Below are 19,716 nucleotides of genomic sequence, written 5' to 3' on the forward strand. Positions count from 1 at the left end.
CCCTTAGACTGTTCTCTGCCTGCAAAGCACACAGACTATAACCCTGGACTTTTCTGCCCCTCGCTTTGGGCAGCATCCTCTAATCCCTGGGCTTGTAATCCATTTTAAATTAGTCTATGGCACACCTGTAAAAATACTTCAGGATAATGCAAGCAAAAACCTGTGGTCTGGTGGAATTTCTTTCTTTAAACTTTGGGGAGCTGGAAGTTGTAATAGGATTTTCAGTCCTGAGGAAATCCATCCATGTGGTAAAGAGAATTCCCTGCTAATGGCACTTCGGCCAGACGCTAGAAACCATACAGTAAACTCGGAAAGCCGCTCTCACGGCAGGCAGAGCCGGGCTGCAGTACTTACTTCGCAGCTGGGAGAGATGCTGAGGGTTGCAGAGCCTTTACTGCACGGCCCCTTCCTCACCCCCAAAAGCCAGGCAATCACCAGGTTTTCATGCGTTTACCACTTAAATGTCTCACAAAACCATCCACTCCTCTCACTCCTCACTGTTAGTACTGTCTTCTCAGCAACCATCATTTTTCCCTGCACCACCGCAACAGCCACCCCGCCCCCATGGAGCCCCCAGCTTCTCCTTGCTTAAGACCTTTTAGTAGCTCCCATTGTCCCTGGGGTAAAATGCAAACTCTCTACCCTGTCCCCACACCCAACAGTCTTACCTTCCTCCTCCAACCCCCTCCCTTTCTGAGCCCAGCCTTTGAATTTAGCAGCTTCAATGTTCAATGTGTCCTCTTACCTCTGCGTCTTAATATGTATAATCCCTTCTATTTCTCTGAAAAAATAGCACATGTCCACTATACATCTACTTGTCCATGTAGTTTGTGACCAGACCTGAAGTACTTGGATCCTATGAGCCTAGTGGTTTGTGACCAGACCTGAAGTACTTGGATCACCTGGGTACCTAGCAAAAGTCTGACACTTGATAAAGTAATTTAATGAGTGGGAAATATAGAAGTGACTGAAGGTATTGTGGACAAATGTGGCTTTTTGAACATAGTGATGCAAACCTCATGCTCTGTCACCCCTACAGATGGCTTGGTGGACTGCATGGACCCCGACTGCTGCCTCCAGCCCCTCTGCCATGTCAACCCACTGTGCCTGGGCTCCCCTGACCCACTGGACATCATCCAGGAGACACAGGCCCCTGTGTCCCAGCAGAACCTGCACTCCTTCTACGACCGCATCAAGTTCCTCGTGGGAAGGGACAGCACTCACATCATCCCTGGGGAGAACCCCTTTGATGGAGGGTAAGTCCACTGGGCCCAGTTCCAGTCTGGGTCTCTGAGGGAGAACTGAGTCACCTCCAGGGCAACATTTGGGTGGTGGGGGAGAAGGTGCCAGGAGGATGGGCATCAAAAGCTTTTAATGGAATGTCAGGGGAGCCTCAGATACCCACATTTAGAAAATATGCTATCCAAGGCATTTGGAATTTTTTATGAGCAAAGTTTTGTTGTTCCTGCCCAGTGATAGATGGGGAGAATGAGAAATCAAAGGTCCAGGGGGAATCTTGGATCAATACCCACTTTGCAGTCAGCTATTACTGATTCCGCACTCCACAGATGAGCTGAGGGCTTTAACACTTCACCCTCAGGACCGAGGTCCAGAAGACTTGTTAGGCCAAGGGTGGGTACATCTGCTGACATCCCAAGCCAAATGTCCACGCACTCTTTCACGAGTTTTCAATTGTGTCATCTACTGGACAGCTTTTTTCTGAGGTCTCTTTTCTGCCAGGTCCTGTGCTAGAATCAGAGAGATGAATGGAATATACCCCCTGCTTGCTGGTCACTCACAGTTTACTACTTGGGGGATAAAAAAAGAGAAGATTCCGTGTAAGAGTCCAGAAATAAGCCCAGAGGACTCTGGGAACATAGAGGAGGTGTTCCTGGGTAAGGGGAAGCTCAGTTCTTGGTTAAGAACTTGGTTAAGAACTGAGTCTTAAAGATGAAAAATAGCTGGGCAAGGGTTGGAGAGGGCGACCCAGGGCAAGGTGCTGATTGTGCAAAGACCCAGGCTCATGAAAGGGCACAGGAGCCAGCAAATGACTGCTCTCTGTTCTTTGTTACCCAGTTCAGGGTCTGTGAACAGGAAAAGGTATTCAAGAAGGAGAAATTTGTAATAATTTCTTTTGAATGTCTTCCAATGTAGTAACACCTCATGTGCAAAGGTTTCTCTAAAAGTCAGCACACGTTAATTGAGCAGTCACAGATTGTGTGCCCTCTACGTCCATGACTTCCATGCTGAGTGTTCCTGCCCTAAGGGGACAGTGGGGTGGTGATGTGGGTGGAGATGGTGAAGGACATCCTCAAGTTCTGCTTAAAGGGGGAAGTCGGCAGGGCTTAGTCATGGGTTGGGTCCGAGAGATGCTAGAGTTAGGAGACTCTTACTCGGATGCCTGGGTAGATGATGGCTTCTCACCAGGTTGGCCACCTGAAAGCAAAGCCGGGTTGGGGACGAGGTGGTGACCTCCACCTGAGCACCATAAAGGCAAGGAAGGGACACACTTCAGTAGGACACCCCAGAGGAAATGTCTGTTTGTACCTCATAAGCAATTCTGGAGCTCACGCAGAGGTGAGGGCTGGAGATCTCAATTGGGAGCCATCTACAAACAAGCTGGAGCTGACACCATGTGTACACAAAGGTTTGCTCAAGGACAATGTGCATGGGGAGAAGAGCAAGGGCTTTCTCCCCAGCTTTTCTCAAGAAGAAGGAACCAGGGCAGCCACCTGGTAAGAAGTATTATCAACCCCAGAGTGCAACTGGACTCCAAGGAGAAGGCCTCGCTACGGGGACGTGATGGAGCCTGATTCACACCAGGGCCCATCGGACTCAGGGGCCCATGATTTCCCTGGCCTGGCCCTTCCTCACGGGAGCAGTGACAAGACAGCAGAAGTGAAGTTGGGAAAGTGCTCTGAGCCCAGCCAGAAGGGCTTGATACGAGTGTATAAATGCATTCAAACTTGAACCTTTTTTAGAGATGAAGACCCCTTCTAGTCCAAACCCTTCAACTTACCCTGAGAATATTGAGAACCTCCAAGGTTCAGTGACCTTCCCAAACTCACAGGCCAGTCAAGTGGCAGAGCCAGGAACAGAAAGAGAATGAGGAAAAACCTATTCTTTTGTCTTAGCCAGAAATGCTGCTTTTGTCTCTGGGTAAGAAGCTTCCTGCTGTCTCATTCAGTTGTATGATTTTGTATATATGTTTGTGGGCCTTGCTGTGGTGTGAGTTCTTCTAATCAACTGGAGATACAAATATTATTCCAAAGAATAATTATTCCTCCAAAAACGAACACTGCTTGCTCATCCTTTCCTTACTGGACCCACTGTGAGATCTGATTAGGGCTGTTGCTGGTTGGTTTCCAGTGGCTATTCTGTGTAAGAGGTGCCCTTACTATGCCAACCTGGTCAGTGCCAGCAAGGCCCATGAACTCATGTATGTCCTCTGGTCACTCGCCAAGCCAGCAGGTCTGACTTGCCTTAAGGAGCCTGTCAAGTCAGGAACTTGAGAATCCTGTACTAATGGGAGAAGTGGGCCCATCAGCAGAAGGGGAGTGTATGGGCCTCAGAGTCAGGCCAGCTTGTGTTTCAGATCCTGGCTCTGCCTCCACTACTAGATGCATGGCTCTGGGCAAGTGGTTTTATATGCTGAATACGTGAGTGTCCATCAACACTCTAAACCAAGTCCTCTAGGAAAGAAGTGCAACATATCATTAATTTTAGCACCTCACTACTCAAAAAATATATACAGAGATATTGCCTTGAACAATAAAGAAATAGAAAGAAAGAAGGAGAGAGGGAGGGATAGGGGGAGGGATGGTAAGAAGGAGGATGGATGGATGGATACATTATCTAGTTTACTTAATTTTATCCTGTGGATTCAGAGCCCAGAAAGGTTAAATCATCTACTGAAAATCACATTACAGAATAGTAGCAGAAGCAGGAGAAGTCAGCTCCCACATCATTGTTTATGTATCTGTCGCCTTCAGTTAAATTACAAATGCTTTCAAAGAAGAGACCATTCAACTCTTCAAACCTATAACACTAGACTATAGTATTTGCTCTACAAATGAATGGATAGTGGTAGCTTCCACATGTTACTGTAAAAATTCCTTTTGCCTAACATTTTTCTGAATCATGATGTCTGGCTCCACACTGCTGTAGATTCAGATGAAATGGTGTCTATCACTGCTGAGTAGCCCCAAGTAGATTCTTATGTAAAACAAGCCCTGGTGACTAGACACCCAGAAACGGGAGGCAGCAGATGCTTTTCCCTTTGGACTACCTCCTTGTTCCATGACCTTGACCTCAGCAGTAATGTGGTGCTTATTTGCACAGTTGGGATAAAGTGAAATCGGTTACCAAGTTTGGGTTGTTGCTTTCCTTCCTCTCACGTGAAGGAATGTGGACCAACAGAAAGGGCCCAGAGTTTGAATCTTGGCTTTTCCTCCCACTAGCTCAATGTGACATCAGGAAAATGACTTAACCTTTGTGCACCTACCTTCAATTATAAATTGACAATAATAGCAATTATTCATAAAAGCCATTGAAAATATTAACTAAAGTAAAGCCCCTGGCACAGGGCTTGGTACACAGGCGATCAGTAAATGGTGGCTTTTATGGCAGCAGCCTGACCTGGTGGAAACAAGCTGTGGAATTAGCCAGACCTGGATTTAAAGTCAGTTGCATCCACTTGCTAGCTGTGTGACCTTGGGAAAATTCTGACTTCTCTGAGCTGTTTTTCTCATCTGTAAGAGTGAGATAATAATGTCTATTTTGCAGGGTTTCTGTGAGAATTGAACAACAAATACACACACACACACACACACACATAAAATCTCAATCTAATACTGGCCACACACAAAAATGCTTGCTAATTATATGATAATGGAGGTGATGATGATGAAGATGATGGTGGTGATGTTGAAAACAGTTTCCAATCCCACTCCCTTAATTGGAAGTGAAATTTGAGAGTAACCTGCCTCCTGGAAAGTCCAGCAGCCACCCAGAAAGAAACGGGGATTAGATTGTCCAGTTCTTATTTGGGGAAGGAAAAACACAGCATTATGCCAGCTGACTATCAGCCAGGACCCTTGTTAGGGAGGAATCCAGCGGCACTTGTCCAGAGAGTGGGATTTCTGATGGGCAGGCAGACTTGACTTGGTGCTTGTATGTAACAGTAATGAGGCATGTGCCTGGCAGAAAACCCCATGTCCTCCTGTACCTGGTATGCCATGCCACAATTTGTATAGTCAGAGTGGGTGTCCATTTAATGGGTTCCAACAAGCAGGCTGTCACCCAGAAACCCAGCAGCATTTCTGAGCCCAGCAAGGCAAGGCAGCCCCCGGAAGTACAGCTCCTTCACTCTGAAGGTTCTCAGCTGTACATCTCGCTCAGGGAGGGGGTTCCCTATGCCTCTGTGCAGCACCCCAGCTGGTGCGAGAGGTACAGGAGCAAGAGTATCCCTCAGGGAAAGACGGGCAGCAACTCCGCAGGATATGAGGACCCCAGCCAGGCAGACTGAGTTCTGGGCTGAGCTAGACCTAACCTTAGAGGAGAGCATAGAGCTTGACTCAGAGCTGAAGCAAAAGTACTGCCAGATGGACCTAGAGTGAGGAAGGCCTCCCTCAAGAACCCTGTCCACCTCATCTGTGTCCCCAGAGCCCAGGACTATGCCTGGCGCAGAGCAGGTGTCAAGTACAAGGTTAATGAAGGCAGTATCTCTCTCTGACATTCTGCCATGGCTGTCCTCAACTCCACATGAAGTGGCAGAGGTGTGAATGACCTCAACTGATCCAAAGTAGGAGAAGACATACACAGTAAGCACAGGAACCACCATCACCAGATTAGGTGGCTTGAATACCATCTTTCTTTCCTGGCCTGGATGCCTGGACCCCATCTGCCTGGTGTGACACCTGTCCCTTTCCTGGAGTCATAGGGAGAATACAATGCAGAGTGCCCTCTGTCGACACTTGAGTGGGATGAGAAGGGTCCCAAACTAGACTGTCCATACAAGGAGGACAGCTAACAGGCCCAGACTGTGGAGCTTGGGATCAGACAACTGGAAAAAAGAGGGCAGCATAGGACATTTCCTCCTCGAAGAGCACGGGAGGCAGCCATTTCCCTGCTACACAGCTTCGGTTGTATCTCTTCCCTGGAAAGGACTGACTGGGTTGAAAGGGCTGGACATAGGACAGTCACATCACTTTAGTGAATAGTTGTGGCTTCCAATGAGGGAAAGGGTAGCAGATTATAGGAAGAGTTTCTCACAAAAGAGCCACCCCCAAGTTAATTGAATATCAGTTCAGAATATGTTTGAAGACACTGTATTGTGACAGAAATAGTGTGATGTTATCACATCTTTCTGGGCTCCCCTAAACCTAGTAGGTATTTAGCTCACTCAAGCAAGTAGTTTGGTGAGAAAAGATCGCTACAAAAGTCAGCTGACAAGACACCATGAACCAAAAGAGAAAAGACTAAGGAGTCAGGGGGACTTTAAAAAAGGAGGGATGGCCCTGGCCAGGTGGCGTAGTTGGAGCATTATCTTCTATACCAAAGGTTGTGGGTTCAATTCCCCAACAGGGCATATACTTTGGTTGTGGGTTTGATCCCTGGTCAGATGGGTATGGGAGGCAACCAGTTGATGTTTCTTTCTCACATGGATGTGTTTCTCTCTCTATGTCTCTCCCTCTAGCCCTCCCCCTCAGTGCTTCCTCTCTCTCTAGTATCAATAAACATCTTCAGGTGAGGATTTTTTTAAAAGGAAGGAGGGGTGACCAGAGCATTCATCCCAAAGGAGACAGGATCATATACTGTAGAAAGGGTCAGATCCCATGGAGAGGAGAGATTGGGCAGGCTCAGGGAGGATGGAGGTGCCCACAAAACACAAGCTCTATTTAGTAAATACTGGCCAGTACCTACTCTGCACTAGGCCTGCAAGAAGATAAGCATCTGTGCCCCATTACAGCATGGGCTCCTTGTGTATCCCAAACTTTGTTAGTCATTGAACCCCTAGTGTCTAGCACGGGGGATTGGCACAGAGTAAACCACAGTGACTGGTAGAATGAGTCAGTGAGGCAGCCAGTCAGCCACAGCTGAGTGTCTGAAGAGAAGTGAAGACAAAGTGTTCTGAGAATTCAAGACAGGGCCACCTCCTGCCCCCCACACACACACTGTAAATCCATGTCCCTGAGCTCCACACCACAGGACCGCATCTGGTTGGTGCCTCTTTGTTTCTGCAGCACCAGGCCCAGGGCCTGGCTCAGGGGAGGTAACAGCAAATGCTAGTTTTGGAAAATGAATAAGCAAACAAACAGATGAACTAATGAATGAAGACCTCTGTTAAGGAAATGGCCTTTGGCCTGAGACAGACTTCAGTAAGGAGGATTGGCCATTAAAATATTATTTATCCAACTTCAGGTCAAAATAGCCCATGAGTACATCATGAAATCAATTTAGTAGGTTGAAATTATTATTATTTTTTTAATCCTTGCTCGAGGATATGTTTATTGACTTTAGAGAAAGAGGGAGAGAGACATCAATGTGAGAGAGAAACATCGATCAGTTGCCTTCTGTTCGTGCCTTGACCGGGAATCAAACCCTCAACCTAGATAGGTACCCTGACTGGAAATCAAACCCACAGCCTTTTGGTGCACAGGATGATGCTCCAATAAACTGAGCCACCTGTGTAGGGCTCAAAATTATTTTTTAATAGAAGTAAATTCAAATGGAATTGGGTACAATGAAATGGAAAATATCACTGCAGCACTGTAAAAAGAATATGTATTTCATGAGTCTTGTTTTGGTTTTGTGCATGTGTGTGTTTGTGTATGTTTGTGTGTATGTACGTAAACTGCATAGTAGTATGTATTGTTTGCCATGGGTTTCAGTTGAATAGTATTTAAAAATGCATTCTAGACTGAGGGACCAGCATAACTTTTCAGGATAATCAGAGAATAGAGAGAATTTTAGTGTGGTCGGAACATAATTATGATACTAATTTACAAATCAGAAGTCAATAGACATGCCCTAACATTTGAAATCAAGGTGGTCTTAGGAAATCTGGAGTGTATGATCCTGGCGTGGGGGGGGGGGGGGGGGGCGGGCATGCAAGGGAGGAAAAACATAAGGGAGTATGAGGCCAGAAAGGGGTTTGGGGGCAGGAACAAAGAAAGACATGCCTCTCACTTGTTCACTAACTAGATTAGAGCATTTCATCTCCTTTAGGACTTGAAATTGGCTGTAAACAGAAGTAATATCACCTTGATGTCATGCTAAGTCTTCAGAATTTCTTGCAGACCCTTTATAAAGGCACAAAAGTTTCCAGGAATTTTAAAAGCAAGAGTTGACAAGAAGAAAAAATGGAAAGGAGGGAGAAAAGATCATGTGTACAATACAATTTTTTTTATCAGCCCACTGCAGATCTAAAGCCACACACAAGTGTTGGTAGCAGAACAGTTACAGAAAAGCATTTGCTTGCCACTCCCTCCTCACCCCACCTCAGGCCTTAGACAGCCCTCAGCTAGCCCTCAGAGAGGCTGAGGAGTAGAGATCATCTAATGGAGTTCAAATAAACACCAGCTTCCTGACAGCTGGCCTCTGAGCGAATTTATTATTGAATTATACTCCAGCGTTTTCAGTACAAGCTGAGCTGACAGGCTACCCCATCAGTTTAAGGGCAGGGGGAGGGGGAGAGAGAAAGACAATGATAAATGACTGATGGAAGATGGAAGACGGTAAAGATCCTACTTTCTCCAAAATGTCAACCATCATATATTATTCATGTTGGTTTTTTAAAAATCCCTCCCCACATTGAAATGAACGTTTATGATGATAAAGCAACTAGGTGAATTTAATTCAGGATGCAGGCAGCAACTTCTCACATCATCTTTATGAGCAGCTAACAACTTCTCCTCTGCCACTTGATCATCCTTTTATTGATTTCAAAACCGAATTATAATCTCTGTTTGCTTTGTAGCTTGAGTTTGTTCCTAGCTGTCCATCACAGGAAGCATTAGCAGCCGATGCTGTGCTAACATCGGAACCGCTCAGGGTGTAGAGGGAGAGAGCCTGCATTCAAGTCTTTGGGCAAGTTAGAGCAAGTGACCTTGGGTGAGCAAGGCTCAATTTCCTCATCTGTAATGGGGGCTTACCAATTCCCATCCTGCAGGTTCCTGGGAGATTAAATGAGGTAAAATACCCGAAAGCCCAGTGGCTGGCACATAGCACACATTCAATAATAACACAGAGCACTTACCAAGGATGGTCTATGTATTAGGCATTATTTCAAATGCTTTGTAAGTACTAAGACCTTTACATCTCCCATCAAATCAGATGACATAGGTACTTCATCACCCTTCTTTTACAAATAGGAAATCGAGGTACCATGAAGTTGAGTAACCTAGCCAAGGGCATAGGCCACATGTGTGACAGAACCAGCATTTGAGTCAAGCAGATTGGCCCTGGATCCCATGTGCTGAGCTTCTGTTCTTCGCTGCTAGGTCCTTTATATTCCCATCTCAGCATCTTCAGTTTGGAAATGTAGACAGCATGGTGCTGCTACAATGCTGCAATCTTGCTGTCCCCGACTTTCTCTCTAATACTGTGCAACAAAAGCAAAAGCTACTGCACAGTAGGTCCTAGTGCTTCAGAGCACTGGTAGCCTAGTGCTTGAATCTTAGCCCCACCCTTTGCTAGCTGTGTGACCTAGGACAAGTCTCTCAATCACTCTGCACCTCATTTTCTTTATCTGTCATATGAGGATAATAATCCATACCTCATGGGGATATCTGAGAATTAACTGAGATGTAAAACAATTATGTGTTAGGGTAGTAAGTATTTAATAAGTGTTAATAGTTGTTTTCACTAGTAGCAGGAGTCAGTGTTAGCATTTGTATAGGTTTTGGTGCTACCATGAGAACTGGAAGGACAGTGAGAATCATAGCCTGAAGCATTAGCATAGTTCTCTAATTGATGCAAGTGTCCTACACCATGGCAGGCAGAGGCCAGTGGACCTTTGAGGTCCTCGACCATTGTTGGTAGAAGAGGAAGCTTTAACACAGAGTAAGCCTTTGGCTCACCAAGGTGGTAGCAAAGCCTAACTCCTGGGAATCTGGGGTCCTAAGTGAGGGTTCTCTTAGGCAGCAATTTCAGTGTTTATATGTCAGGGAGTTTTTGCATTCCTTCCAGATAAATTTCAAGTGAGAAGAAGTTAAAATATTGGAGAACCATGTATCACATTATTAATATTGTCCTCACTGGAGAATATTGGATGAGGACTTAACCAGACACCTCTGTGTGAGTCTAATTGGCCTCCTGTCCAATTCTGGAGGCATCAAGCGTGGACTCTAAGTAGACTCCACAATGAGGGGCTGTGGTGTGGGGAGAGGCTTCCTCTGGACCACATTCAGGCGGAGGGGAGAAGCTCCATCCATCTCTAGATATCACCTGTGACTCACCTGTAAATGAGGGGCTTGGATTCAGGCATCCCAAGGATCTTTCTGGCCTAAAAATTAAACTTGGATTAATCTAAAGAAGTCTATGGAATTCTTCCCTCTCTTCAAACGTATGCAAAACTTTCCAAGAGGAAAAAAGTGCATTTATATTCATTCCAGAATATGAGTTCACCAGACATAGGGATTGTGTCTCACTTATAGTTATTTGGCTGTTTATAATACAGTGGAAAATGAAACAGAAACTACGGCACTTCCTTTCTGTAGTTTCCATAAAGATATAAGAAAATAGATGAATGAATATCTCCCCTACTACACAGTACTGTATGTAGCACATGGTAGTTGCTCGATTAAATTTCTAATAACTGAACTCTGTTCTCATTTACCAGGCCTTTGTCTATGTTTCTCTTCCCTCAACCCATATGTATCTATATTTACTTTGGGATTTGTAAAATAAGGTATATTTTTTCCTGTCATAGTTTTTTTCCATTCATTTCTGTGATATTTCTTTACTCAACATGTATTAAATGCATACTATAGACCTACTCCTGTCTAAGCACTGGAGTTACAGAGATGAAAAGGACTTGGCTGTTCCCCTCCAAGAACTTGTAATCTAGAAAAGAAAATGAAGTGTTTGAACTAATGATTACTGTTTAGGGGAGTAAGTACATTGTGCCTTGTTCACCAAAGAAGGAAGAGACTTCTTTGTGCTGGGAAAATCAGAAAAGCCTGACTGAGAGACAGGACTTAAAGGAGAGGTGAGGGGAAATGAGGAGGAAAGACATTCAAGGCAGATGAACCAGCACAGACGGAGTCAGGGAGGCGTGGAAATGCATGCCAAGGCAAGGGCATGAGAAGTAATGTAACAAGGCAGCAGCACAGGGTGTGGGGCAGACAGGAGCCTAAAGAGGCTGACAGGGGCCAGATCCTGAGGGGACTTATGTGCCAAGGTGAGAAGTTTGGACTTTATCTGGAGGCATTGGGGTATGACAGAAAATGACCGGCATAGCACAGAGTTGTTGAAGATGTGGCAAAAGAACCGTGATAAAGTTTAAAGAGTTGGGGATCTTCGATTTGCAGGAACATTAAAAGTAAATCTTTAGTTCAAGTTCTGTTGATTTGGACCTAAGGTGATCAAAAGAGATACAAAGTAAACATAGGAAGAGCTTTGAAATAAGTTATAAAGAATGAAGCACAAGTAGAAGCTGGCTTTAGAAAATGTCATATATAGCACATTAGAGTTTGTTTCATCGAAGAAAGCACAGACATACACCATCGTAATTCGAGTGCACCCAAGGTGAGTGCCCAATGTGGTCCATGAAGGACAGGAAGAAAACACCGGAATGTCTGTCTGTCTTTACTTTTTATCTTAAAAAGTAGGGGGAAATGAACATTTTACCCATATGGAATTCTAAATTTTTAGTTTGCTCCCTTGGTCCCCATGTTAGCTGGTTACAAGTCTGGACCATGTGCCACGAGGTGTCCTGAGGGAGATGGGGATCCCCTCCTTAGCGAGGTACACAGTGGACCTTTACTGGTTTATTCCAGGGTGTTACCATGTAACAACAGGGGATGTTTGTGTAAAATCTAGTTTTAACCAAACCTATGTATAAAACTGTCCAGTGGCATGAAAAAAAATCTTGAAAAGCAACTGCAGATGACAAGTAATACAGTCCAAGCAAACACAACAGTGGCTGAGCTGATAATTGTAATACAAAGTCTCCCTCAACTCCATGAAGTTAAAACCAATAATGGTCATTCTCATCAGATCGAACAAGAAAGTAACCAAGAGATTCAGAAGGTTCAAGAATCTAAAAAAGAGTTAACCAGAAGATTCAAAATTTAAAGGAAACCTTTGGAAATATACATTTTTATGCATTAACTGTTGCACTGACCAAATGGAGAGCGCGCTTTCCAATATTTTAGCTCATGAAGGCAGCACATGTGTGCGTTGTATCAGTAAATATAAGTGCACCCAAGGAACTGCTCAAAAGTGCTTACAAAGGGTGTGTAATCAAAAGGAATTTTAAGAACCCTACTCTGATAATGTTTACTCTGACTTTTGAGACAGCTAAAATAAATTGAGATTCTTGACCATTTAGGTGTATGTCGGGATCAAACAGTAAGTAGTTTGAGGGGTGAAGTGACTTTCCCGAGTTCCCATTGATAATAAATGAGGAGTCCTTAACTTGAATCCTGACTTCTCAGCAACTCTTGTAAGAACAGGTAAATCTATTTCCTATGTGGACTTTATTTTCCCACCTCTACAATGAGAAGTTTGAAAGAGATGACCAGAAAGGTCTCTTCTAATATGTCATGACTAGTGGGTTCCCAAGAATGGGTATATGGGTGTAGGTGGGAGACATCAGGCCAGAAAAGCTGGTTAAGAAACCTGAGGCAGAGCACTGAAATGGAAAGCTAGAGAGAGAGAGAGAGAGAGAGCTACAGAACAGCCCGTGTGGCCAGGCTGGAAAGGCCTTGGCGGCTACATTGTGGAATCGGTCAAGGGTTTCGCTGGGAACCCCTTAATGGAGGTAGTTTTATAGGCCATGAAGTGGAGCTTCTAATTTGGACCCAAGTAAGGTTCTTACAAGACAGTGAGTAAAGTGTAGTAGATGCTGGAAAGATCCCCGGTCAAACACCATGAGTTAGCAGAAAACAGTTTAAGGGTTGGTACAAGTCAGACATATACATCTGCTCAAAATATGCAATGCAAAGGAGTGATTTGCACAGCCAGGAGTGGCATAGAGTAGCAAATACTTTAAAGCAGAGAAAGACTAAAGTTGCTTTTTGCCACTTAGATCTGAAATGATTATTCCAGTCTCCTGAATACGAGTTTCATTTATTAACCAAAAAAAGTTAAGCTGCAGTTTTTCTCCCTTCACCTTCCTTTATCTCCTTGTATAATATACATCAAATAACAAACCTAACTTAATTTCTGGCATTCTTTGTTTTTTAAATTTGGTGCATAAAAAAGAGGTGCAGATGAGGAGGCTATAGAATCAGAGTCAGATTCTGCAAGCTGGGCAGGGGAAGTCCTCTGAGGGAAAAAAACAAGCTTTGCGATGCAGTTAGGGCAGACCAGCTGGAAAGGCCCAGCCCCTCTGTCCCTCAGGTCCCTAGCCATAACCCCTCAAGGTCAAGTAACTCAAAGTTCTCTGGCATCACAGTTACAGACACACACCAGTTCTTTATTCATTCAGTAATTAATTTATCAAGTGCTTACCTTGTATAGCATATATTCAAATTCCAAGGCAAGCCCTTGTTTTGATGGAGGTTTTCTTTGGCCCACTCAGAAAGAACAGTAGCCATTCTCAAAGCCAGAGTTACAGCAGCAAGGGAGATGTGGTCTGCTGGGATTGTCCAATACGTGACAGTGCCCAGCAGTTTTTCAGAGGAGCCCAGAGGGCCAGGAGTGCCGGGGAACCATTTGGTGAATGCTCCAGGTGGGTGCTGAGGGTGAGCAGGCAGTTTTCAGGTGAACAGGACAGGTGGAAGGGTCCAGAAAGAGGGAGCACTTCAGAGGTAAGTATAAGCATTGTATGAGCTCCATTAACATTCTGAAGCATGTAGTAGAACTACTTGTGCTGGTTTGGGTAGCACCAGATTAAAACCGTTACCCATTCTTAAATATGCATTGTATTCTATTTCATAGCCCATTGCGAAAAACTTCAGCCTGAGTGACAGATGAGAGAATGGAAAGCCAGAGAGGTCAGAGGACTCTCCAAGGTCATACAGTTAGTGGCCAGGGTTAGAACTGGGAACTGGTCCCCTGACCAGCGCTCTGTTTCTCTGCACCCCTGCCTCTGCTCCCTGACTCACAGCTCAGGCTAGTTTCCTACTCGCTTGGATTTGTCTCTCCAACAGTTTCCTGTCTTGATCCCAAACCTGGCCACTGTCCCCGGGAAGTGGTCAGGCAGGTCTTCCTCCTCACTGGCCTCAGCAAGGGCACCTCGATCAGGCCCCGAGCTTGTGATGGGCCTATTGCCAGCCTGTTTGCTGCCCCCCTTGGCCTGGCATAAGCGCTCCTTCCTGGCAGAGTTCAGCCAGCCTAATTGCTTGTTTTGTATCCCAGCTGCCTGACATATGCCAAACCCATGTGTTGGCTCACTGGTGTCGGAGACAGCTACACTCAGGCTTTTCAAATTGGCTTTGGTGAGCTCCAGCACACAAATGGGGACTGCAATTCATGCATTTCTAAAACCCCAGCACCTAACACAGTGCCTAGCTTTTTGTAGGTGCCCAGTTTTTTAATTAAATTAAAGAGAATTTTCGTGACTATAGATATACAACACAGTAGTGAGAGTAAGGACCCGGAAGTAAGAAGTCGTGCCTTTGAGTGTCAACTCAGCCAACTGAGCTCTTTGTTATCTGACCTTGAGCAAGTCTTTCCTCTCTGAGTATTAATAACTTAATCATTTTTTTGCCTAACAAAGTCTCAGGGAGTCATAGCCCATGCTTACTCTGGCCCCTGGGGATGTGGTCCCTGCCCTCCTGTAGCTCACGGGGAAGTGTGTAAGATAGCTATGCAAGTGTGAATGATATAATTACATGCTGACCACAATCAGGGAGGGACTCTTGGAAGGTTTAGAGGAGCCCAGGGGAGGGGCAGTTAGTAGTGCCAGGAGAAAATGATAACAGCCTCACTGAGGTGAGGACAGCTTAGAGGGGACTCTGAGGATGAGTAGGAAATAACACCCCAAAACCCCATTATGCCAAGACAGTGACCAAGGGAAAGCAAAACGAATCAAATATAGGACAGGTAATAAGAAGATCATGTGAGGCAGCTGGGAAGCCAAGTTGGTGACAGTGATTTATACCCCATGTTAGTGATCTCTCACCACGATGGTCTGCGCTTGTGGGTTGTCACCGCCGCAGAAGCAACTGTTTCTCAGCCATGTTGACCCTTCACGGGGGCCAGTGTTCCCCTGGTGCACAGAAGACGGCTCACACCAGCGCCCAAAGACCGACTATTATATGTCTGAGATTTCCACAAGCTAGTTTTCAAACACGACGCTTATTAAAAATTAAATTATATGAAATTAAAACTAAATAAGTTATAGTAAAAACAAGTATAATAAATAATCAAAACTCATCACTTCCCAGTTATTTTGCTGTGATCCCTGCTCCGGAGTTCATTCGGACTGTCGTGCCCCTTTGGTAGAAATACCAAATAATGGTGTGTTACGGGCATCTCCTCCCAGCTCTGGGTTCGGTGACAACTCATTGGTAGCTGAAATCAGCCATGGCAGAAGTATCATATTTGCACCACAGAAGTAGGCAAATGCCACAAAAGAAAGCTGTTTTTTCTTTTGAAGTCGATGGTTAAATGTTTAGCAGTACACCACTGGTGGTACCCATTAAACAAATGGAGGAAGAAAGGAGGCATTTGGAAGCCCAACCCCCACATCTTTTCAAATCTCCCTGGACAAAACCACATGGCAGGAGACACATTTCAGAGGCCTCCACGGAGCAGACTTCCCATCTCCTTTGTTCCAGGGAAGTCTTTATGTTAAACTAGGTTTTCTTGACAACTGAAAATCACAGTCAAACAGAAGGAGGATGGAAGTGTTTTTCTCCAGGACTTAATTCCTGAGCCAAATGCCTGTTTTGGCAAGAGGCCTCCGAGGCCTGCAGGGGCACAGGGAGTCAGCTTTGCCTTGTCCAGAATCTGCAGGAGCCTGGGCTAAAATTTCATCTGCTCTGGCTTGCTGATGTGGAGGCCACGTGATAGCAAAATGGTGCTGATACAACGTTTCTCAATTATCAAGAAATCCCCAAAGAAAGATAAATCAGAGGATGCTGGCCCGCATGTGTATGAGGGGCGGCAGTCAGGGCAGCCCCCAAAAGGAAACCATTCCCAGAGGACTGGTTATTGTCCAGGCAGAATGTGAAGACACGTGTGTCAAGAGAAGGCTGGACACTGGCCAGCACCAGGAGAGGAGGTCTGTTAGTAATCCTGGGGAAGGACAAAGTTCCAGCAGTACGAAATTCAATTTTCCTCCATTAAAGAAAGCATCTCTCAGGACCAGCTGAATACAATTGATGGAATAAATCTTTCCCATTAGCAGAGAGATAATTTTACGTAAATATATCGGGAGACCTTCAGAGCAGGACTGAGAGTCTTTGCTGAGCCCCGGCTGCTTAACTTGTTTGCCATGTAATTGCATTTAGACCAAGGGCCTCGGAAGGAAACCGCTGACTGAATTAGCATTAACCAGATTGTGTGTAGTGAGGTGAGGTGGGGTGGGGTAGGTGGGGGTGAGGAGCTTGATGCATTCTGGGTAGTTGTTCTTGCTGTTCTTGCCTTCAGAAAGGACAAGTTGACACTGGTGAACCAGCTGCTTACAAGCCTGGTGTTAATTGCTTTTCTCATCAAACAGAGAAAAGTTTATCACTCTAAGAAGGTAGAGATGTAAGCACCTAATAAAGCAGAGGCTGAGTTTGAGACTTTTTTTTTTATGAATGCCCACAAACTTCATCAGGAGCTCTTCCCTAGGCCAGACAAAAGCCTTCTGACCTAAGGTGAATGGAGAAAGTTGTCTGGACAACAAATGCAACTTACATCTTTGCCTCAGATTTGTCCTGTCAACAAAAGCTGTTTGCCTCTCTAGTGCTCTGATCCCTTAGCACGTTGACCCCAGCGGGCACCTTCATTTCTACCCATTTCTACCCAGCAAACTGACTGGTCCAGTTCGGCCCAGAGCGGTGAGGCCTGGATTCCAGGTCTAGCTCTGCCACCACCTCCCTGCATGGCTTGGGGCAAATAACATAACCTTTGTGGACCCCAGTTTCCTCTAATTCCACCAGCTCAGTGATTTCCATCTGGCTTTTCTCTGGCATCTACAGGGACTAAGACCCCACAGACTTGCCTTCAGATTCACTCCAAGAGAAAAGGGGGCCCCACTTCTGCTTCATCTAGAGCAGACAAATCTTGTTTATATTTGTTTCCTACTTGGTGGTCCTTATAAAATGCTAAAAAGGCCCTTTCTGAAATAGTAGGGAAAAAATCATTCTAGATGATCTGTAATTGTCCCACTTATTTACTCAAGCCCCCATTTTCTTTAAACAGTGACTGGGGCGTTTCCAGGTGCTGCAGAGAGGAGGAAATAGACCTTGACCCTGCCCTTGAAGAGCTCGTAATCTGATGGGGAGGAGAGACAAGTACAGTGAGCTAGGTTATCAAGGTGTTTGTGGCAGGTTTTAGAAGAGAGTGACTAGTTCTACTTAGGGCCACCAGGGCTTCATGGAAGAGGCGTCCTTTGAATCTGGGTCTAAAGGGAGAGAGCGTGGGCAAAGGGGTGCAGGAATGACATTTGAGGCAGGTGGAAGATCATGGCACAGACACAGAGGCTTTAAACAAATTTGCCTGGCAAGTGTGGGGAAAGAAGATGATTAGTTGTCTGGAATATAGAGGGAAAGGGGGACGGGGGACACTGGAAGGTGATAGGTTTCAGAACCCACCCCAAGGGGACGATGCTAGCATCTGCCCTTCTCCTGTTTGCAATGCCAGATGAGAAGTACCGTCTATTCTGTTCACTCCCCATATGTCCACATCCAGTGAGACTTAGTGACAGTAATAACCACTGCCATTTATGGAGCTTCCTCTGTACCAGGATGAAAAAACAGAGATTCAAAGATCTGTCACATACTTACGCAGGTTTAGAGAGCTAGAAAATAGCAGAGCTGGGATTTGAACCCAAATTCATACACATAACTACACTCTATAGTTTTATCTCCTTACAGCATAATATAGTATTCTTAGAAAATAACCTTTGAGTAAGATATCTGAAAACATCTCCCAGTAACAATTCTTTTTTAAATCCTCACCCGAAAATATGTTTTATTAATTTTTAGAAGGGAGGGGGGAACATTGATATGAGAGAGGGAAACATCGATCAGTTGCCTCCTGTACGCACCCTCACCAGGAATCAAACCTACAACCTCTTGGTGTAGGGGACGACACTCCAATCAACTAAGCCACCTGGCTAGGGCCCAATAATAATTCTTTAGAGGACAATTTGCTGCCTTAAATTGAGGCAGTATGAAAAAAAGGAAGGATATTATTCATCTTGAGTAAACACCATGAGCCCCAGAGTACCAAGACCATCTGAGTGACCTGCCTTCTGCCTTCTGACCTGTTGGGGTTCCCCGCCAGCCAGGGTTCTGAGTGTGAAAAGTAGATCATGTTATTTACTCTTCTCTACCCACAGGCACGCATGTGTCATTCGCGGTCAGGTGATGACATCAGATGGAACCCCACTGGTTGGTGTGAACATCAGTTTCGTCAATAACCCTCTCTTTGGATACACGATCAGCAGGCAAGACGGCAGGTAGGACACCTTTTGTGGGCCAGGGTCGGCAAGGCCTTGCTTTTGTGGTCTTGCCACATAACTGCTGATAAAATGACCACAGGGAAAAATGACAGGACTTGGGTTCAGGGGGCCTGAATTCAGATGCCCGGTTCTTCCACTTACTACCTGTATGACCTTGCATCTCAGTCTGGCCTACATCCCTTTGCCTATGAATTAGGCAAGCAGTTTCTTCTCATTTGGTTCTCACAGTGAACCTAGGGCACCTTAGACATCTTATCCTGCCTCATGACTTAAGATGTAAAACACTCCCACCACTGTCTACAGACCAGACAGCTCCAGATATCTTAGCACGCCTGCTGTGTTTCCCATCTGCAGCCACCTAGGGCTGTGGAAACCACTGAGTGATAACAGAACTCTGACCTTGGGGTCCCTGTGAGAACCATCGGCAGAATAAAGTTTTTTAAATCGCTGTAGCCCTCTCATTTGCTAGCTACGTGTTCTTGGACGAATCTCCTCACCTCTCTGGGCTTCAATGTCTTCATCGGTTAAATGGCCCGAACAGTATGTAGTTCACAAATTGGTTGTAAGAATTAGATTCTGTGATGGATGGGGAAGCACCTCGAGCATAGTTGATATCTGATAAATCTTAGCTCCCTGTCCTGCTCTCATTCATTGCTGTATTTCCAGGATCTGGCACATGGTAAGCATGCAATAAGTATGTTATTTATAAAATTCACAAGCTATTAAATAATAAAAAGATAGTGATTACAGTACAAACAGTGGGAACCTTTTGGAGAAAGGGGGAGGGGAAGGGGGAAAGTGGAACATTTAGGCTGTCAGTGGTGACAAGTCCTCTATTTTTAATAAAATCAGGTGGTAGCAGTCCATCTGGCTATGTGTGGGCCCATAAGGTTGATTTTCACTCTGTGTTGGAAATTGTGCTCCAG

General features: G+C 45.2%; 1 protein-coding gene across 7 annotated transcripts in view; it reads left to right on the forward strand.

The window, feature by feature from the left end:
• The window catches only part of TENM4 (teneurin transmembrane protein 4), a 736,252-nt gene that overhangs the window by 644,105 nt on the left and 72,431 nt on the right, over positions 1-19,716 (forward strand). For all 7 annotated transcript variants that reach the window (XM_036028749.1, XM_028514477.2, XM_036028750.1 and 4 more), the window contains 2 exons: positions 1,040-1,256; positions 18,668-18,787. In XM_036028749.1, the coding sequence (XP_035884642.1) occupies positions 1,040-1,256; positions 18,668-18,787 (337 nt within the window). The remainder of the gene's footprint in view (positions 1-1,039; positions 1,257-18,667; positions 18,788-19,716) is intronic.

This window comes from Phyllostomus discolor, chromosome 6 (genome assembly GCF_004126475.2).
Source record: "Phyllostomus discolor isolate MPI-MPIP mPhyDis1 chromosome 6, mPhyDis1.pri.v3, whole genome shotgun sequence".
Classification (NCBI taxonomy): Eukaryota; Metazoa; Chordata; class Mammalia; order Chiroptera; family Phyllostomidae; genus Phyllostomus; species Phyllostomus discolor.